At 46.1% G+C, this 18,093-nt stretch overlaps 1 protein-coding gene across 2 annotated transcripts; it reads left to right on the top strand.

Annotated features, from left to right (window-relative positions):
* Positions 1-1,638: 1,638 nt before the first annotated feature.
* On the top strand, positions 1,639-18,093 carry CLDN18 (claudin 18). Of its 2 annotated transcripts, none has more exons than XM_074878271.1 (5): positions 1,639-1,858; positions 14,699-14,863; positions 16,726-16,837; positions 17,202-17,312; positions 17,916-18,093. In XM_074878271.1, exons 1-5 carry the CDS (start codon positions 1,639-1,641, stop codon positions 18,091-18,093), a joined length of 786 nt encoding a protein of 261 aa, XP_074734372.1. The 2 variants fall into 2 exon arrangements, with proteins under 2 accessions (XP_074734372.1, XP_074734371.1); XM_074878270.1 differs by lacking the exon at positions 1,639-1,858 and adding an exon at positions 10,182-10,401.

Genomic DNA, 18,093 nt, shown 5'->3' with positions numbered 1-18,093 from the left:
TGTTACCAGAACTGGATATCACTATGTCCAAAAAAGGGTCTGGGATAGAGAATGAATTATGAAAGTGTACATGAATCACCAATGCTGTTCTTTTGGGGAAAACAAGGAAAATGGGCTAACCATTTAATGTTTAAACCAGAGGACTGTTGAATTACCTTTTCCCTGTTAGGTGTTTACTTTTAGACACTATTTTTCATGAATGATGTGTAACACACGTCGGTATTAGGCATAAAATTTTCAGAATTGATTTTTGGATGTGGGAATGGACTGGATGACTTTCCAAGCTCCCTTCCAGCTTGCTTCGTTCTCTCAAAAAGAGGCAGAAATGAAATAATCTCTAGGAGCCAACCACTGCGTTCACACAAGAAGTTAGATCTTCTTCAGAAGCAGCTTCACAGGGAAACCCATTTACACACAAGACCAAGTATCTGGGAGAGACTTAATGGTCCTTGAACAAAGGTGAATGTAGCCAGATGATAGTGGTCCACTTCTTCACGCTCCCCGATGACCTTCCACTTCTACCACCTAAATGTCACCCCACCGAGCTCCATTTCTTCTGACGGTCCTTCCTGGACCCTCCACATGCCATGTGTGAGTTTGGCACTGCCAAAACAGGTCTCATCATCTCCTCCCTCCCACGGAGAGCAGCTCTCCAGTGACATTCCCCTCTCCAACTGCAAACAGGTTGCCACCAGTGGAAAACTGGACTAGGAAGGAAGTGGTGAGGGATGTAGCAGAAAGGGCAAAAAAAGACATTACCCAGCAAAGTGATTTTCTGCAATAAGGTCAGGTCTCTTAGTGCTCTTGTCTTGGTAATACGTAGCAGCATGTCTGCCTTGCCCTCATTTGTTGTCCATCCAAACAAGTCCACAGTAAAATATGGATGAGGAGGATAAAGCAATAACAAATGAAGATCTACTTTTGTTTCTATTTATTTTTTTCCTCGCTCTGCCTGCCAGACTTGGTCCTCCCACAGCAAACTGCAGGTTCACACCACTCGCTTCTCAGAACTGCTGCCTTTCCTGTGGGCTCCCAGCCTGATCTCACCCAGCAAAAAGGTCCATCTGAACATCGGTGCACTGTCCTTTGCTATACGCTATCCTCTTTTATACACTATCCTTTGCTTAAATGTGTTGGTTGAGCAAACATCCCCAGATATAGACTTGCTAATAAATGCCTCTTCACTTGGCTCAAAAGGATCATCCCTGCCAGGAAATTATTTGGCTCTCCATAATTTTTATGTTTCATCCAATTTAAACATCTCTGTGCTTGGTCTCCTGGAGCGCAGAGTTTTTTCTGCAGAAGCTCTCCTCTGGCTGTTTCAGAGGTACCCGCTGGTCACCATCTGCCCTGTGCCGGCTGCACCTCTGCCTGGAGGGAATAAGGTAAACAGAGAACGAGGCGTTCACGCCGTGCGTAACAAACGGCTCTTGGTACTGAGCAAGGAAAATTATCTCACCGAGACAAATAAAGGGAAAGGGTAGGTTTGTATGGTGAAGACCAGACCTCTCCTGACTCCCGTCCGTGACGTAGGCTGTGCCTCCAGCTAAAAGTCCCTTCCGTCCTGGCTGCCTGCCGCAGACCTAGCTTGTGGAGGCTTGTGCGTGCCGAGGACCTGCCTACCGAGGGCTTGGCGCCATGTCTGTGACGATATGCCAGTCCATGGGCTTTGTGGTGTCTGCTCTAGGAATAGGAGGCATCATCGCATCAACGTGCATGGACCAGTGGAGCACCCAAGACCTGTACAATAACCCGGTGACGGCGGTGTTCAACTACCAGGGTCTCTGGCGCACATGTGTCCGGGAGAGCTCCGGCTTCACCGAATGCCGCGGCTACTTCACCATCCTGGGGCTGCCAGGTAGGGCTTGCTGGGTGCGAGGGCAGAGCCATGGGCATGTGCCAGGACCTGCGCTTGAAAGGTGGTGATGGGTAATTTTTAGTGCAGAGCGGGGAACCCAAATTTTAGCCAAAAGGGGTCTGAGCTACTCACTCTGTTTGGATGATAGGTCCCTTGGAGGTATCTCAACCTGAACCGCCCCCCCCCATGGCCAAGCTGAGGTTCACCAAAGCTCATTACAGCTGATTATGCATCAGATTCCTGAGGTGTTGTCGAGGCAATACACCTGGAGCAGTGACTGCTCCATGGGGTGATTCGTCCCCCATGCCACGGGTGGCTTGCGTATATGCTCCTACCCCAGCTGCATGGCTGTGCGTGGCTTCCCACCAGAAACCACTAATATCCTTGGCATCAGAGAAGATCCTTTTCTAAGAGGATATGTCACAGTTCAGCTCACTCTATTTCTGTACAGGCTAACATCACCAAGCTGGATTTCTCCCTAATTCTTCTTTGGTTCCAGTTTTTTCTTCCATGGGTATCATTCCTGTCCTGGTTGTGCCCAGAGTATCTAGGGGTGCAAACAATTAGGTTACAACAGGATTATCTGTGTTTTCTTCTTGCCTTAATACAGTAAGAATAAAAGGCACTTAGACTACTATATTCATCTAGCCTTTGTGCTTTGACACAGCAAGAATGGATGAAAGAAGCCAATTATATCAGCAAATCATTGCAGAACTTCTGCAAAATGGCATTTTCAAAACACACAGAAATAAGCACTGTGCACAAAAATGGCTTCTTTCGCCGATAGTCTATCTTTGTGAAAATCAAACCAGTATAACCCAATGCAGTTGTGGCCTCAGACACCAGTAGGAGATGTGTTTCATCCCTCGAGCTGTATTTCCGTGTCACTCATCTCTGGATCCAGGTTCCCAGCTGGTGCCGGGCATTAGCTGTGCTGCTGTATCCCCATGCAGGGGCCAGGGAGGCCTGTGAGCATCTTCTTCCTGCTGGACCCATGGCTTTGAATGCCTCTGTTGTTCACACAGGCTCTGGGGTGCAGACATGCATTTTTTCTAGATGGACATGGGCCTGATCCTGCCTGGGCATCCAGTTGTGCCGCCCCTAGCAAAAGCTGTGTGCTGTGGCAGGTACGAGTGAATGAAGGGTGACATCCAAAGAAGGATGTTTGTGCAAGGCTATCGCAGTCAGCAAAGCTGAGCAGTTTCACCAAGGGAAAATGCGTGCAGCAAGGGGCAGGACAGGTTGGTAAAACTTGACTCCAGCAGGCTAATTGCTTGTAGGTAAAGAGATTAAAGTTGCCATATAAGGAACAAATAGAGGTGTAAAAAGCAAATCCTCCCCACGCACACATAACACACCGCAGAACTTCCTCAGTTCTTCAGCTCTAAAAGCTTAAAATTACAGAAAATGTAACTCTACAGCAGAAGCAATTAAACTTTTCAAGTGTTCAGCTCTGGGAACTACTTTAATCTTTGAAGAAACCAGAGTACTTGAGATCTGGGGGGTTTTGTTCTTTCAAAATGCCTCCATCATAAAAACAGTGATTTTTTTTTTTTTTAAATACCCAAGCCTCCAGCCTGGTGTCTATATTTTTCTAAAATAGAAATACACAGCAATGTTGGGGGGATGGATTTCCTTCATTTAGTAGATGGGCTGTGGGACACTGGTCCGTTCCTACAGGACCCAGCTACATCCAGCAAGCTCTTTGTCTCCCTCCCAGTTGCGGACAGAAACAAACACGTTATCCTAAATGTCAGGGTTTCTAATGAACTGGTGAATTCCACTAGACTGGAATTACCATGTGTGTTCGCTGGGCTTACTGCAGTCACCCACAAAAAGGGATTTAAAAAAAAAATCCAAAGAATAAAAAATAATCTTTAAAAATAAAGGTGGAACTCTGAACCCCCCAAAGTTGCTGTCCTCATCCTCAGTGGTGTTGGAGAGTCTGTACCTTCCCTGCCGGTGTGTAGGTATACGAATATTTATGTGGTTTTGTTCCTACAAGATCCTTTTTTGTGACCGGAGCTATCAGCACTGCCCTACAAAGTGCGGTGGGTTTTTTTTTCCTTTCTTTTTAATGAACAGGGCTTGCTCTTCTGAAGTCACTCCCTTGCTCTACCCCCGTCTCCGTTTTTCCCTCCTGTTATATATTGTCTGACACGTCCAGTCTCCGGAGAAGCTGGTGCAAAAACAAGTGCCCCGCTGCTGGGCTTTATAGATTGGCTCCGTCTCCTGAATTCATCTGCTCCTATGGGCATTTCTTCCCACCCACCACCAGCAAAGGTCAACTCTATCCCAGCCAGAGTGGGGAGAAAACGATGCTAAAAGTCAAATTATTAATTTGCTAAGATCTTATTTAAACGGATCATCCCAGTGTTTATTTTAACTGCTGCACCTTGATCTCCATTAAACCCCCCTTGCTAACCACACCATAGTTAATGGTTTGTCAGCATTTCCATTATAACCCCCTATTTATTATTCTGACAATGGCAATTTATATTGGGAACAATAGTGCCGGAGTGAATAAAAATAATAGGACTCTAGCAAAGCAGCGAGGTGACCTGAGTACATCAATGAAGTTTTGGGTTCTGAGGACTTTTTTTTCTCAATCCCTTGCTCCCATAGCAAAGATTAAACTTGTCTTGCCCATCATCTATCTTCAATTTAGTTGGGATTTTTAATTTCAAATAGATTGAGGAAAAATCAAGATAATAGATGAAAATGAGAAATAACACAGGTAGTTTACGGCTCTCACCCTCGCTGCTCAGCTATAAATAGTCTCTGGTGAAATATGTCACTTGAGAACTAAGCCTGTTTGTTCTTATTTTGCTTTCTCTTATTATTTTTTGCCACTTGCTTTGGTGTGTCGGCAGACCTTACTGTGATTGTCTGGAGGACACGATCTGAATTTGAACACACTGGCAAGGCTGGTAGTTTCACCTAGTGCAGAAGTCACAAGGCACTTTCTGCTAAAAGGAACATTTCTCAGTTGCTTACGAGTTTGTTAAAACACAGTAACATGGGCAGTAATTTTCCTGTTGTATGGCTTGGTCCCTTTTTCCCAGACCTCTTCAGGTAGACCGGTTCAGCCATATTTGAAAGGACATTTTGTTCTCAAGTCAAAACCCCTTTTGACCCTTTCAGAAAGGCTGAGGCACCTCTCTGCCGTGAAACAAAAGGCTGGTGACTTGAAAAGTAAGAATATTTTTGCTTTTCCAACAGCAAACTTTGAAAGTCTGAGAACATCCTGTTAAACTTCTCCAACTAATAAAAGGGTATGTGTTGCTAGAGGGGTCAGAGTAAAAATAGCCCATGGGAAAGTAACCATGACTGTCCAGACTTTGGCATAAAACAACTACTTTCAGTTTTACTGGTGCAGAGTAGCAGAGATGTGTAGCTGTTCCCTGAGGAGAATTCATGTCTGGTAAGTCTTAATGTTGGTGTCTCTGGATTTTTTCTTCTATATTGATGTCCTGACAAGGTTTTCTTTTATTTCAAAGAACCAACACATATTTTGTAACGTAACCTTAGTAAAACCCTTTCTCTAGGGATTTTGGAGACAGGGCAGCTCACTGGCCAAGGAAACGGCATCTCTGCTCCCTGGAACCATTTCACGCCCAAAGTTTTAAGGATTGGGACTGCTAATTGCTGTGTCATGATCCTCCACTGGTCATGGCCACCACAAAGTCTCTTCCAAGCTCTGCTTGTTACTTAAAATCCTTTAACCTAGTCAGTTCAGGTCAAAATTTTGAAATGTCTGCAGGAAACTGCTGTAACCTGCTTAAAGTCTTTTGGGACCAAGTTTCATGCACAGAAGGGCTGTGCACAGGTGGCCCAAGTGGGCTGGAGACTTGATATAACCCAGCAAGGGCGTGTGTGAGGCTGCCATGGATTTGCGCTCACAGCAGGAGCTGAAGGAGGTGTGGGGATGGAGAAAGAGCTAATGTGAGACTCTTAGAGAGGTCTCGGGCACCCTGATCCCCAGTGACTCTCAGGGTGAGGAGAGGTGGCAGAGGGCCCTGTAGGGGATATCAGGAAGCTAGATGTATGCATCACATCCTCGCTACTGTCTCCTGTCTTTACACCACAAAAGGATGAGACACATGAAAAATAATCCTAAAGGATCTGGGCTGAGGGACACAAGAGGAACAAGGCAAGAGGCTGTGGAGATGTGGGCCTGGGCTACAGCTCACAGGCACGTAGGGAAGGACGCAGCTTCATGCACCCCAGCTCTGCTGAGGGACCTCGAAGGCCCCTCTGGACCACTTGAAGACCAATGGTGTAGAGTGGGTCTGAGATGGGACGGGGGCCTTCCATGACGCCCTTTCCCTGTTGAGGTTCAGAAAGGTCAGTCAGCCCTTCTCATGCTATGGACTGGTGGACCATACACTCCTGGAGGCTGTGGCCATTATAGCAATGGAGGGACAGAAAGAAAAGGGTGGCTTTGCTTTGTTTCAGTCTGAACAAGCTGGAATTGACTGGCGGGGTGTGAGCTATATTTGCAAATTTTAAAGTAAACATGAGCTGTAGGTGATTTTTATGGGAGAGGCGGTGATAACATTCAGGTGTTGCAATGGGCCCAGTGAACGGTTTTGAGATAATATAGAGTCAATGCCTGGGTAGATAAAGCAAGTATGAGCTGAAATAAAGGTTGCAGAGGGGAGCAGTCACAAAGTACCCTTGCTTTTCCTAGTTTGGGTAAGCTGCTGGAGATGTCCTAATACTCAAAGTGGAAGCCCTGTTCTCTGCTCCTTGATGATGAAGCTTGGCCTTTGCAAGAGCTCTCTCCCCACCATGTCCCTTCCTTAGATACTACTCAGCATTACCATGTGGTGTGGCAAGCCCTCTGGCCCAAGTGTTCAACCACCTTGCTGGAGACTGAGCAAGAGACACATGCTTGGAGAGAGATCCCCATCCTTCAACCACTCCTGGCTGTAGACATCTCCCAGGGGTGACTGGAGATGAACATCAGGTGTGGTAAAGATGCTTAGACATGCTCTACAGCTATCCTATCACCCAACTACTTTTCAGGTTGTGCTCTGAGCTAACAGTTCAGATAAAACTCCCCGTGATCCGCTGTTATTGGACTGGGTGCTGCGAAAATAGGGTGATGAGGTTTTTTTCAAAGAGAAATGTATTTTTCCCTATCATGAGTGGCTCAGAAACAACCATTGAAAATAAGCTTAGAATAAGAACATTTCAGAAAGGCAGAGAAAATGGGTTAGGGGAAACGTTGGGATGGAAACAAGTTTGTGTTTTTTCTCCAAGAACTTTGCGTCAACCAACCACTGAGGAAGGTATTTGTGGGAGCTTTGAGTTCTCAGTGTTTACAAGTGCGATGCCAATCAGAGCATGAGAAATAACTAGCAGCTAATGCTAGAATGGCTGGATAGCACCTTAGGCAATATTTTTAGGGATGAGCAAATAGAAACCCCCCAAAACACAATAATCCTTCAAAGATGACAACATCTGGAGTGCTGAGGATGGTTGGGTGTTCGCTTACCTCTTAGCTAAGGACTGCAGCATGACCCTCATTGCTGAAGCTGCTTTCTCAGCTCCATTTTTTGGAGACCACACATGAGGTTTCAGGGGAGAATATGCAACCTTGTGCTGGTTTATCCTCTTCAGAGACATAACTTAATCTGGCCCTCAAAATCAAAGACAGACTGATTCACACGAACTTTCTTGCATACCTGGGGTCTGTTTTGATTCCTCCACCGTTGTTCTGGGGTTATGATGCCCCTGAGTAAGAGGGATGATGAGAAGCAGCATCCCCCATCAGCAGGAGGAAACTGTATCCCCAAGGAAAGGTTAGTGAGGCAGCAGTGCCTGGGTGGCAGGCTCCAGCTCAGGGCACAATTAGGGGCAATCCAGAGGATGGCCATTTTTCCAATAGGTGTGTTGGGGGGAGCAATGGGGCTTGGGGGTGTGAAATGGTGGAGGGGAGAGGAGAAGAGAAGATCTCTGTTGACTTGAAGAGCTGCTCCAGCTGCACGCAACCAAAACCAGCAGAAAGAGTTAGAGGAAGGAGTGGTGGCTCCCCTCCCAGCAAAGCAAACACACAGGCATGGTGCATGGGAGGTCCACCTCCACTGGTATTCATGCAACCACACAGATGTTCAATATAGCAGAAAAAAAACAGGCACTGAAAAAGTGGTAGAGGGTTTTGGAAAAAAAAGTCTGGAAAAAGATATGTTGTATTCTCCCTCCCTTCTGTTTTTCCTTCCCAGGGGTTATTTTTTCTGTCACCAGTCCATGGGTCCATTTTTCTGTGCAGCCCTGCAAGCTGCTGCACACTAATGATACAGGGTGACACCACCCTTGGGAATAGGAGGAGTATCTGTCCCTGGGACATAGTTTGAAGCGGTCTAGCCTGGAAAAAGTGATGTGGTCTCCTTCCATTAGATGTCAAGAAGGCAAGTCCTGGGGCATGAAGGGGTAGAGGAGACCTGGAAAGCTGCTGAGGACTATAAGGACTTGCTTGGGTGCAGCCAGATCTCTTGGACTGGGACACAATTCGCTGTGAGACAATGAAGGACGGGCTGGAGAGCTGGCCACATTACTTGTTCTAGCACTTATTGTCCTCACAGCTTCTTGTTCCTTCCCAACCTTTGTTGTCCTCCCAGCTTCTAGGTCCTATCCAGCCCTGATTTATCACAAAGCATTATCCAAGATGAGGAATGTTAGTCAGCATGATCTCTCCCTTACTGAGGATGAGCAGCTCTTACCACCTCTGGTTCTTGAGGGCTCATTTCAATGTTTTTTGTTCACGTTGTTATTTTTACTGGCAACTTCTGACCTTTAGATATGTTGAAGCTAGCCCTTCCTCTGATATAAACTTGCCAAAGTCAGTGAAAATGACTAAATTTTATTCAAATTGCTGGAAGTAAAGACATCTTGTGCCTGACCCAGCGGGGCTTTGGTGGCTGTGATTTGTGGCCCCTAGACATGTGAACTGTGCTCTGGCTGCTACAACAGAGTCCAGTGCAAAAGCATCTCTGTCTGCTGCCCACCAGTTTGCTGAACAACCACGGAAGCAAAAAGGGTGGCCTGGGTGGTCATTCTACAGAAGGCAGAAGCAATAGACAACACGTAATGGCCCCATTGTAACTCATCCATCCACAGAAATCAGCCTTTCCTCTTTTCCTGGTGGCTTTCACACGACTTCACAAACAGGCAATGGTATTGACGGTGCCTGTGGCACAGAGTGGTATCGGGACTGGTTAAAGCGGGAATTTGTTTCTAGGTCAGGGCTGAAGTAAATCAGTCGGAGCAGGGTATTAGATGAGAATGGATGAGCGTGAAGTCTGGAAGGTCCTTGTAACTCATTGCGCTCTGTCGGCAGAGTGGCATGGTGAATTTATACGGCTCCCCTGAGCCCAGCACTTCTCCACCGTGCAAAGAGATAATTAATTTCGTAATTTTTATGTCCTCCACCCCTTTTTCCAGGACCATCCCCCAGCCACAAGCAGATAAGCACCTGTAAAAAAGCACTTTCCAAACAGTCCCTGCACTCTTCCTCTCCTCCCCACACGGGTGTCAGTGGGACCATGTGACGGCCAATGGGGATGTGGGCAGGAGGAGAACAGGGTTGCAGGAGCTTTGATGGATCAGTTTGGGACTCTTGGCTCGACGCCCTGGATTGTGCCGTGGTCAGCACCCGAGACAACCTCGGTGATGCTCAAAGTGGCCTCAAGGAGTGGCCACGTCCCTGTTTGTTCCCTGGATTGAGCTGGTGGCCCCGCATCCTCCTGCAGAGCTCCCCGTTGGCATCCCTCTCTATCACCATGCCTCTTGTGCAGATGCCTGCATGGGTGGCCGGGTGTAGAGAAGTCCCTATCTTGGTCTGATGGCAGATCTACTCCCACTTTGCATAAGCAGAGGGCCAGGGAGGCGGTAAGCTGGGCTAGGTGCTGATTTCACCTGGGAACGTGGTCCTTCCCTCTGCCCTTCTGAGCACATTTGCACTGTGCCAAGCACGCAGGAGAAGCCCGATGGACAGCAAAGGGTTTCAGTGGGGGGACGACGCATGTTCCAAGTGGGTTGCCTAACACTTGACGGAGCGTGGCTGCTTAGCTGGGGAAGGACAAGCACTTCTAAAGGACAAAAGCTCATATCTCTGGCCCTGCCAGCACAAACCTACCCAGTGAGAGTGAAACTGGACTATCTTGCAAAAACACTTTGAGCAAACACACTGCTCAATGGAAAGCATCTGATAAGAGCTGCTGCATTTCTGGTGGCTCAGTCAAGAGGACTTCGGCGCTCCCATTAGGTCTGCGGCTTCATCAGGGCTGTCTCACATCCTCTCTCTGGGGGAGACAACATGTCCACAACCATCTGCCAGGTGATGGGGTTCATCGTTTCATCACTGGGTGTTGCGGGGTGCATCGTGTCCACTGCCATGGATATGTGGAGCACGCAGGACTTGTATGACAACCCGGTCACAGCCGTCTTCCAGTATCAGGGACTGTGGAGGAGCTGCGTGCGGCAGAGCTCTGGCTTTACAGAATGCCGGCCATATTTCACCATTCTTGGGCTGCCAGGTAGGGGCAAGAGATGTACCAGGTTTAACCCAGGAGCTCTCCTGTAGCTCTGCACCATTTTCATCCAAAAGCAGGAGCAGATATGTTAAAGCACTTTGTGAGGAATAAAATTTCAGGCTACTCAGTGTATGAGCATAAAAATATGTGCATATTTACTACCAAAATAATACCTTTACTCAGTGGAGGTTACAACTTGGAGCGTGTGTAGGTGATCTCTGGATGAGCATCACGGGTTCAGCTCTGTTGCTGGCATAAATCAGCACAGCTCCACTGATGTGAGGAGGGTGAGCATGTTTAAACCCACAGATGTTATCTCCCTTTGAATCAAAATACAAGGAAAACAGCTGTGTGTAATTTTGCATTGTTATTAGAATAATGGTTTCTACGGAAAACAACTGAATTTTTTTTTTTTTTCCAAAGTGAAAACTGGAATTGAAGAAATCTGTCTGTGAGCAGCATGTGTAGGAAGGGCGAGAAGGGGAAAGGTGTGGTCAGTCGCTTTACATTACTTGGGGAGTTCTAGAGGTTACAGACATAGATTCCAGAGGGGTATTACTTTTTCATTTGCTTGCTTACTATACAAAAAGAGCCGTTTTTCCCACCCCACCGCATGCAAGGGTATTCCAGTGCTCCCAAGCTAGCTGGACCCATGGGAGGGAAGCGGTCAGCCTGGCTTGCCATGCCTCCCTGTGACCTGTCGTGCCCATGCCCTGCCAGCTATCAATAAATATGACCCTGAGAGTGTTTTTCACTCTTGGCGCACAATTGCAAATAGGTAAAAGCATGCACTACTGTACACAGGCCTTTTGCCTCTGTTGGTTAGCGTAGAAAAGAGTATGATGTGGGCTCTCAGCCCTGCATCCTCAGGGATGCCAAACTTACTTCCCTACTGTGAGGCAGGAGGGGGTGCTTTGCTGAAGACCGGTGCATTGGCTGTGGTGTTTGTTCGAGAAAAGCCCGTGACCGTTACGAGGGGTGTGATGGAATAAATGTGTTTCTGTGTACTTCAGGATTACTGTGCGACTTCTTTTTCATTCGGAAGAGCAAAACTGATGTTTGAAGTCACTTCTTCTACGGGACCATTTGTTTTAAAGAATAAAAAGATGTATTTATTAAACTATGTATACAAATGTTGATTAATAGCTATACATATCCTTATAATGCCGAGAGTAGGTGATTGTGTTTTTAAAAGAGCAATGAAGTGATGGTAACCATCGTTTTGATCCCAATTTATCATAACGAAGATTTTACTTTTTATGTTATTTTTAGGTAATATAGCAATAAGGGAACATGCAAAGTGGTCACAGGCATTTTCTGTTGTGTCTTAGAGGTATTCTGTTAGTTTTGTTCTCTTTATGGGTCCATTTAGTTGATGAGTACCTTAAAGCATGAAGAAGGAATGCCCCTACTTGAATTTGGTTAACTTAAAAACCAGTTATTTCCCCTAAAATTTCTATATTCCATTAATCTTAACTAGTCATAAAGTTAGATTTCCTCATTTGTATTTTGTATTAGTAACAGAAATGCAGGTGATGTTAGTTTAGATGACTTTAACTTGTTTTACTTCACTCACCTCTCACTACTTACAGCAACACTGGGGAAAGACAACTCTCCAGTTTCACTTACATCTGAAAAACAGTGATGCAAACTGTGCTTTCAGATCACCGACATTTATTTTGGTGAATAAGTTTGCATTTTTATTATTTTCTGTGTGCACTATCCCTTTGTATGAAAATCAGGTGTGCAAAATGAGCAACCATATGTGTGCAGGAATGAAGCAAAGTTATCTGACCTCATGCAAAATGTCTACGTAAAACAGCAGGTAGTTTCTGTGCTTTACTTTAACTATAGGGCTGTTTGCTACCTAGTGCTCCTGATACAATTTTTTTCCTTAGTCTCCTTGTTTGTCTAAGCCCTTCCACTCCTTCCTTCTAGGAGAGGTCATTCACCTTTGGAAAGCAGCTTTATTGAGAGGACTTTTGATGGATGCCCAAATTCACTTGAAACTGCAGTGCTCTCGTTCCAAACAGCTCTCACTTTCAGTCCCATGAGCCAAGTGAAGAGGCTTTCATGCCACAGCAGACCTGGGAGCACTTTTTTCTCCTTTCTGTCCCTTTGTGGAGATGGTGCATAAGTCAGCCTCATGGAGAGAGGAATCACTGGTGGCTATTTTGTATTTTTTCTGTTGTGCCCTGCTGTGCTCCTCCCTCTCCTCTTTCCAACAGCTGCAGATTGCTCCTTTTCAATGGAGATCCACCACACTGGCACACAGTGCTCCAGCAGAAGTGCAACATCCCAGGAGCTGTTTGGCTTGGCCTGCCTGTTGTGTCCTTCCATGGGCACCCAAGGCACTGTGAACATCTCTCCTGGGAACCCAGAAAAACTCTGTGAGGTCTTAGCTTAGGGTCGCTTCTTGAAGGGTTGAGACCACCGCAGTGATGGCATCTAGGAACCATAAGATTTGTAGGAAGCATCCCAGGAATGACTGTCTTGGGGACAAGGGCCTTCTGTCAAGATCTGTAGTGTCTTATGCTGCCCTGGAGTATCAGCCTCTCCTACCTACCCTGAAACAAGAGCAGTTGCAAAGAAACTTAAGTGACTGTAAAGACAAATGAGTATTGTGATATTCTTCTCTTTGCAGCTTTCTGCTTTGCATCAGGTGCTGCACGAACAACCTTTGAGGGCTGATAAGGCGTATCCGCCAGCTTCTTGTTCTCTGATGAATAATAACTAATGAGCTTGCACCTGGGGGCTGATGAATGGGAGATTGAAAATCCCAGACTCGTTAGCACTTGTTATCAGCTGATAAGGGCAAATTGAGTCATAAGAGTAGCAGCCCCAGTGGGATTGCCAGATGGGAGAAGGTGGTGTATTTCCAGCCTGTAGGATGGCAGACCGCTGGCTTCCTTGTGAGTTGTGGCGGTTCTGCTTGGGGTTGTGGTACTCCACAAGCAAGGAGACCCACATGGGCACCCCAACACTCACCCTTGTCCTCCTGTAGAGGATTTATAAACCCTTCTCCCAACCTGTGCAAGGCCAGCAAGGTCTGCTCTCTGCTCTTCTGCACAAGTGCCTCCTGCTCCAGTCAGGCCATATGGGATCCTTGGGCACTATGGTCATCCTGGCCAACCCAGCAAAAGGGGTGACAGGCAGGCTGAGTGAAGTCCCTGGAGCTGTAGGATATGTTGCCTGCCCTTCTCAGTCGGTCATGAGCCCACATCATCTACCCTGAAGCATCAAAGCCAAACCCAGGGCTGCAAGAGCTCATGGCAGGTCAAGAAGAGCAGCCCTTGAAATACTTTTGACCACCCCCTCCCAGTGTTCTGCCAGTGCTGCCACCTTCCTGTCTCTGCCAGGGATGCATGCACAGGTGGGGGGAAGAAGTTACTTGGGGCCAGCACTGAATTGCAGGCAAGAAGGGATATGTGCTACCTTATTAGAAAATCACCCTGGTATTCAAATGCATGGCCTTTTCCATTTACTTCTCCATTTTAAATGGTGCAAGTTTCCCTTTGCTTTTCCATCTCCTTTTCTACTCCAGGCAAAAGGAGTCTGGAGGGCTTTGTTACCTTCAGCTGATTGTGAGCAGTGCTCACCTTCCACCGGCATGTTCCACCAGCATCACAGCCTGCTTCGAGCCAAGCATTCCCACCTTGATAGCAGGCTGCTAAACAAATTCAATGCTAGGGTATTTGTGTGTTGTATTAATGAATGTGGACAGATTTATACAGGACTGACATCACAATTAACCATATGCTGGGGGAGGTCATTGCCAAAGCTTTGTTGCTCTCTCTTAGTGTATGTATAATGTTTGTCAAGGTGATTTTCCTCTTCTCCTGTGACATGAGTCTTAGCGTAAAGCAGGAACATACAGAACTCCATTTTGAGTCACACAGTAGTTGGAAATACCACGAATAATTGGGTGGAGCTGTCTGCTTTCATTGCCTCTTGGGGAGGAAAAAAAAAGCTTTCTCAATCAATTCAGTTATGAAACATTTCATGCTTATCCAAGCTGTACACCAACTCCTCTCCATGAATTTCAGCTGAATAAATTGTGACTAGTGCCAACTTACAAAAAATTATGTCTAAGCCATCAAACTCTTTGGGAAGATGAGGCAACGAGGCACATTTCCAGAAGTGCCCCAGGTAACGTTGAGAGTAGATCAGGTGCCCATTTTCCAAGGTTTTCTTCTTTAATAGTTTTATTTTTAGGCAGAAACAATCTTTAAAAACCTCCCAGGCTCTGATGAATCTCGTTTCAGTCACTCATCATGGCTCTTGTCAATTTGTTTTGCAGCAATGTTCCAGGCTGTGAGGGCCCTCATGATTGTGGGTATTGTCCTGGGCATCCTTGGCCTCCTTGTGTGCATTTTTGCTCTGAAGTGCATCCGTATTGGCAGCATGGAGGATTCTGCAAAAGCCAACATGACTCTGACCTCTGGCATCATGTTTATTGTTGCTGGTAAGTGGGTGGTATCGTGTCTTTCATGTGCAAGGCATTGCGATCGCCTGGAACTGAGGACTGGGCAAGTCTTCATGCACTTCTGGTCATAGGTAGCAGATGCTCTGGAGCAACCCAAAACATTGATGCTTGCATGAAGTTACTGGCATTTGACTTCCAGTCTGGCCTCCTGGGGTCAAGTGGTTTCTAACTGCTTGGTAAAAGAAAACTAGAAGTTTGTATGGGACAGAACATGGAAGGCTGAAAAAACAGCCCAGAGATAAAAAAGAAAATGTATCTTTTAATCTGTTATATGTATACTGTTGTTATGTACTATTATATCCTTTATTTATACATAATAGTTGTTTGAAGAGTCTCAGGCTTTATACATAATAATTTTATGAAGACTCTCAGGGCTGTGGTAGCCTAGCTTGTGGGTTATCAGGAAGGCTGTAGGAATGCCCAGTGTTGCCCATCTACCTCAAAATTGCAAATGCTTAATACATCACTTACAGGTTTTTCCACAATTTTTTGCAGATGACTAATCAAATCCATGTCCTAATGAAGGGAAGGAGAATGCCCCTATTTAAAATCCTTATAAAAGTTCCTTTAAACTTTAAAATCCTTATATTTAAGTTCCTTTAAAAAATTCTCTTTTGTTGGGATATGAGACATACAACACAACAACAAGTACAAGTTGGAAAGAGGAAACCACCTTCTGCAACACAGCTTTAATTTTGCACTTAAAATCTATCATTTTACCCATTTGAGTCAGTGGTTTGAGAATTTGGCCAATGAGGATATTCTAAAAGACCACTCATGCATTCCTGAAGAGAGGGTGTCTAAGAGAATGATGTGACTGACTCTTGGGATGGGTCATCCCTTGCCTGTGTTCACCCATTTCAAAATAAGGCCCTAGTCTGAGCTAGCTGAAGAGTTGGGTACCCATGTGCCATGGTGGACCTGGCCCTTGGGCACACCTCTGTGATCTGGAGGTTGTGTTTCTTCCTAAAATAAGGGCTGCTTTCAGGACAGAAGTGTTAAAGACTGACACTGAAGTACCATGCTAGTGAAGTAGCCTGATGGGGACCTGAAGCAGAAGCACCACTGATTGCTCAGACCCTCCCCAGTGCTGTGAGTATTTGGGTTTCAGGAAAGACACAGAGGTCTTGGTGGGTGTAGTAAGAACCAACAAGACTTGGGATGCCCAGAAAAGCTGGAGTCCATACTTTTTGGCAACAAACACTGATATGACCTTTAGCTGTGTTTTGCACCCCTTCCACAGTGGTGTAGAGTATTGCTGTCAGGCTCGTCACAGCCAGGCATCACAGCGATAGCTGTGCAGATGAATGGAAGCTCCTGCCTCTTGAGTCTGGTCTTCCAGGCTACCTGCAGAGTCAGGCAGGCATCACTACCTGGTGATGAACAGGTTGTGAACTGAACGTATCTCCTTTTTCACATGACAGAGAGTGTTTTCCTGTTAAAAATAATAATAATAATAATAAAAAAATTCTGATAGGGAATCTTTTGTCCATGTTTTTCACTGTAAAAAAAATCTTTAAAACTGAACTACTGGATATTTTCAGCATCTAAAATGATCTGTTTCTTAAACTCATTTTCTGTGAGAAAACACATCAGTAGAAAGATGGTATGACTTGGGATTTTGTAGTGTGACATTGTGTTCTTGCTGCTGGATTGTAAATGTGTAGAAAACCTGGCAAAAATGTGTAACACATTTGGGGTCCCCACTTCTGCTGAAGGTACATGCCAGGACACAAAGCAGTGTCTCACCCACTTTTCCAGAGCTGTAAGGTGCTTCCCCAAGGCCAAAGGTGACTGCTTGCACTCTGTGGGTCTCAGTCTGTCCTTCTGTCTCATCTCAGGCCTGTGTGCCATCACTGGAGTGTCTGTGTTTGCCAACATGCTGGTCACAAACTTCTGGATGTCCACAGCCAACATGTACCAGGGAATGGGAATACAGAACGTCCAGAACAGGTAGGTGGTCAAGTGGTTCAGGATGCTCCACAGTGCGGATCTCCCTCAGGGCCAGGGTGTGCTGTGGCTGATAGAAAGGCAAACTCTGGGTGCATATTAGTCCAGTCCCAGGACTTGGAAAATTTATTGTCTTTTTCTTATCTGCACTGGAGATAATTTGTCCAAGCAAATCAGCTGGGATGTCTGTGTTCATGCGGCTCAAGAATGATATTGAGAGCCCACTGAGGATGAGCTTGCAGGTGGGATGGTGTTCATGGGAACTTCTGCAGGGCCAGAGGGAGAATGACAATGTTCAGTGTGTTTCAGAAGAAGCAGACCAGACCACTGTCACAGTACTAACCAGCCACTTCTCTGTGTTTTGTAGGTACACTTTTGGCTCAGCCCTCTTTGTTGGCTGGGTGGCAGGTGGCCTGGCCCTCGTAGGAGGCATCATGATGTGCCTTGCTTGCAGAGGGCTGATTCCAGAAGAATCCCGGTAAGCCTATACGTGGCAGACATAGGAAGGTATTGCACGAAACCTTGGGTGTTGGGTTAGCATACAGCCACCACACCACAGGATATGTCTAGCGTAATACCCCTCTTGCAAGAGTTATCATGATGATACACCTGTTTTGACCTGTACCATGGGTCAAAAGTCCCTGACTACATGACTTGCAAACAGAGGGCAGGAGAGATCAACCTTAAAATCTAAAATTTGCAGTGTACTGGATAAGTCAGGCCCATTAATTGCAACTTTGATTGCAAATTGCACAGCAGATCATCAGCAGGTGTAGATTGCATCAGCTGAGCTATGATTTATACCAGGTAGGGCTTTGTATGCCTTTGTATGGTTATTGTAGGTGGGTCCTTCACTCAACCAAGGATTTACTCTGGGGAAGGAAAGTATAAGTTTATGAAAAAACGTGAAAGAGACTTGCAGCCTTTCCATGGATGGTTGGCTCTGAGCTCGTATTGTGTCTCCAAGTGACAAAACAGTAAGAAGCTGCCTAAAATCCAACAGCAAACAGGAACACAGTGTGCAACATTGGGTAGTCACAGACCCTCCGCTGGCTGATGCCATCTTTCATGTCTCTTTCAGTTACAAAGCGGTGTCCTACAATGCGTCAGGACGGAATATCTCCTACAGAACGGGGCCGTATAAGGTTGGTTCAGGCTATGAACCTGAAACGAAGACTAGGAAGGGTGCGGGATATGAAGAAGCTGCTCGAAGTGAGGATGGAAGACGCTCATACCCTTCAAAATACGATTATGTCTAG

The sequence above is a fragment of the Strix uralensis genome, chromosome 9, assembly GCF_047716275.1.
Source record: "Strix uralensis isolate ZFMK-TIS-50842 chromosome 9, bStrUra1, whole genome shotgun sequence".
Taxonomy (NCBI): domain Eukaryota; kingdom Metazoa; phylum Chordata; class Aves; order Strigiformes; family Strigidae; genus Strix; species Strix uralensis.
The sequence above is the reverse complement of the archived record's forward strand: the minus strand, read 5'-3'. Positions and strand labels throughout refer to the sequence as shown.

Bases quoted from the DNA above. Each gene is read 5' to 3' on its own strand.
- CLDN18 (XM_074878271.1), top strand. From the start codon at position 1,639: ATGTCTGTGACGATATGCCAGTCCATGGGCTTTGTGGTGTCTGCTCTA. The intron at 14,864-16,725 runs GTAAGTGGGTGG...GTCTCATCTCAG, and splicing joins CATCATGTTTATTGTTGCTG to GCCTGTGTGCCATCACTGGA. The intron at 16,838-17,201 runs GTAGGTGGTCAA...TGTGTTTTGTAG, and splicing joins ATACAGAACGTCCAGAACAG to GTACACTTTTGGCTCAGCCC.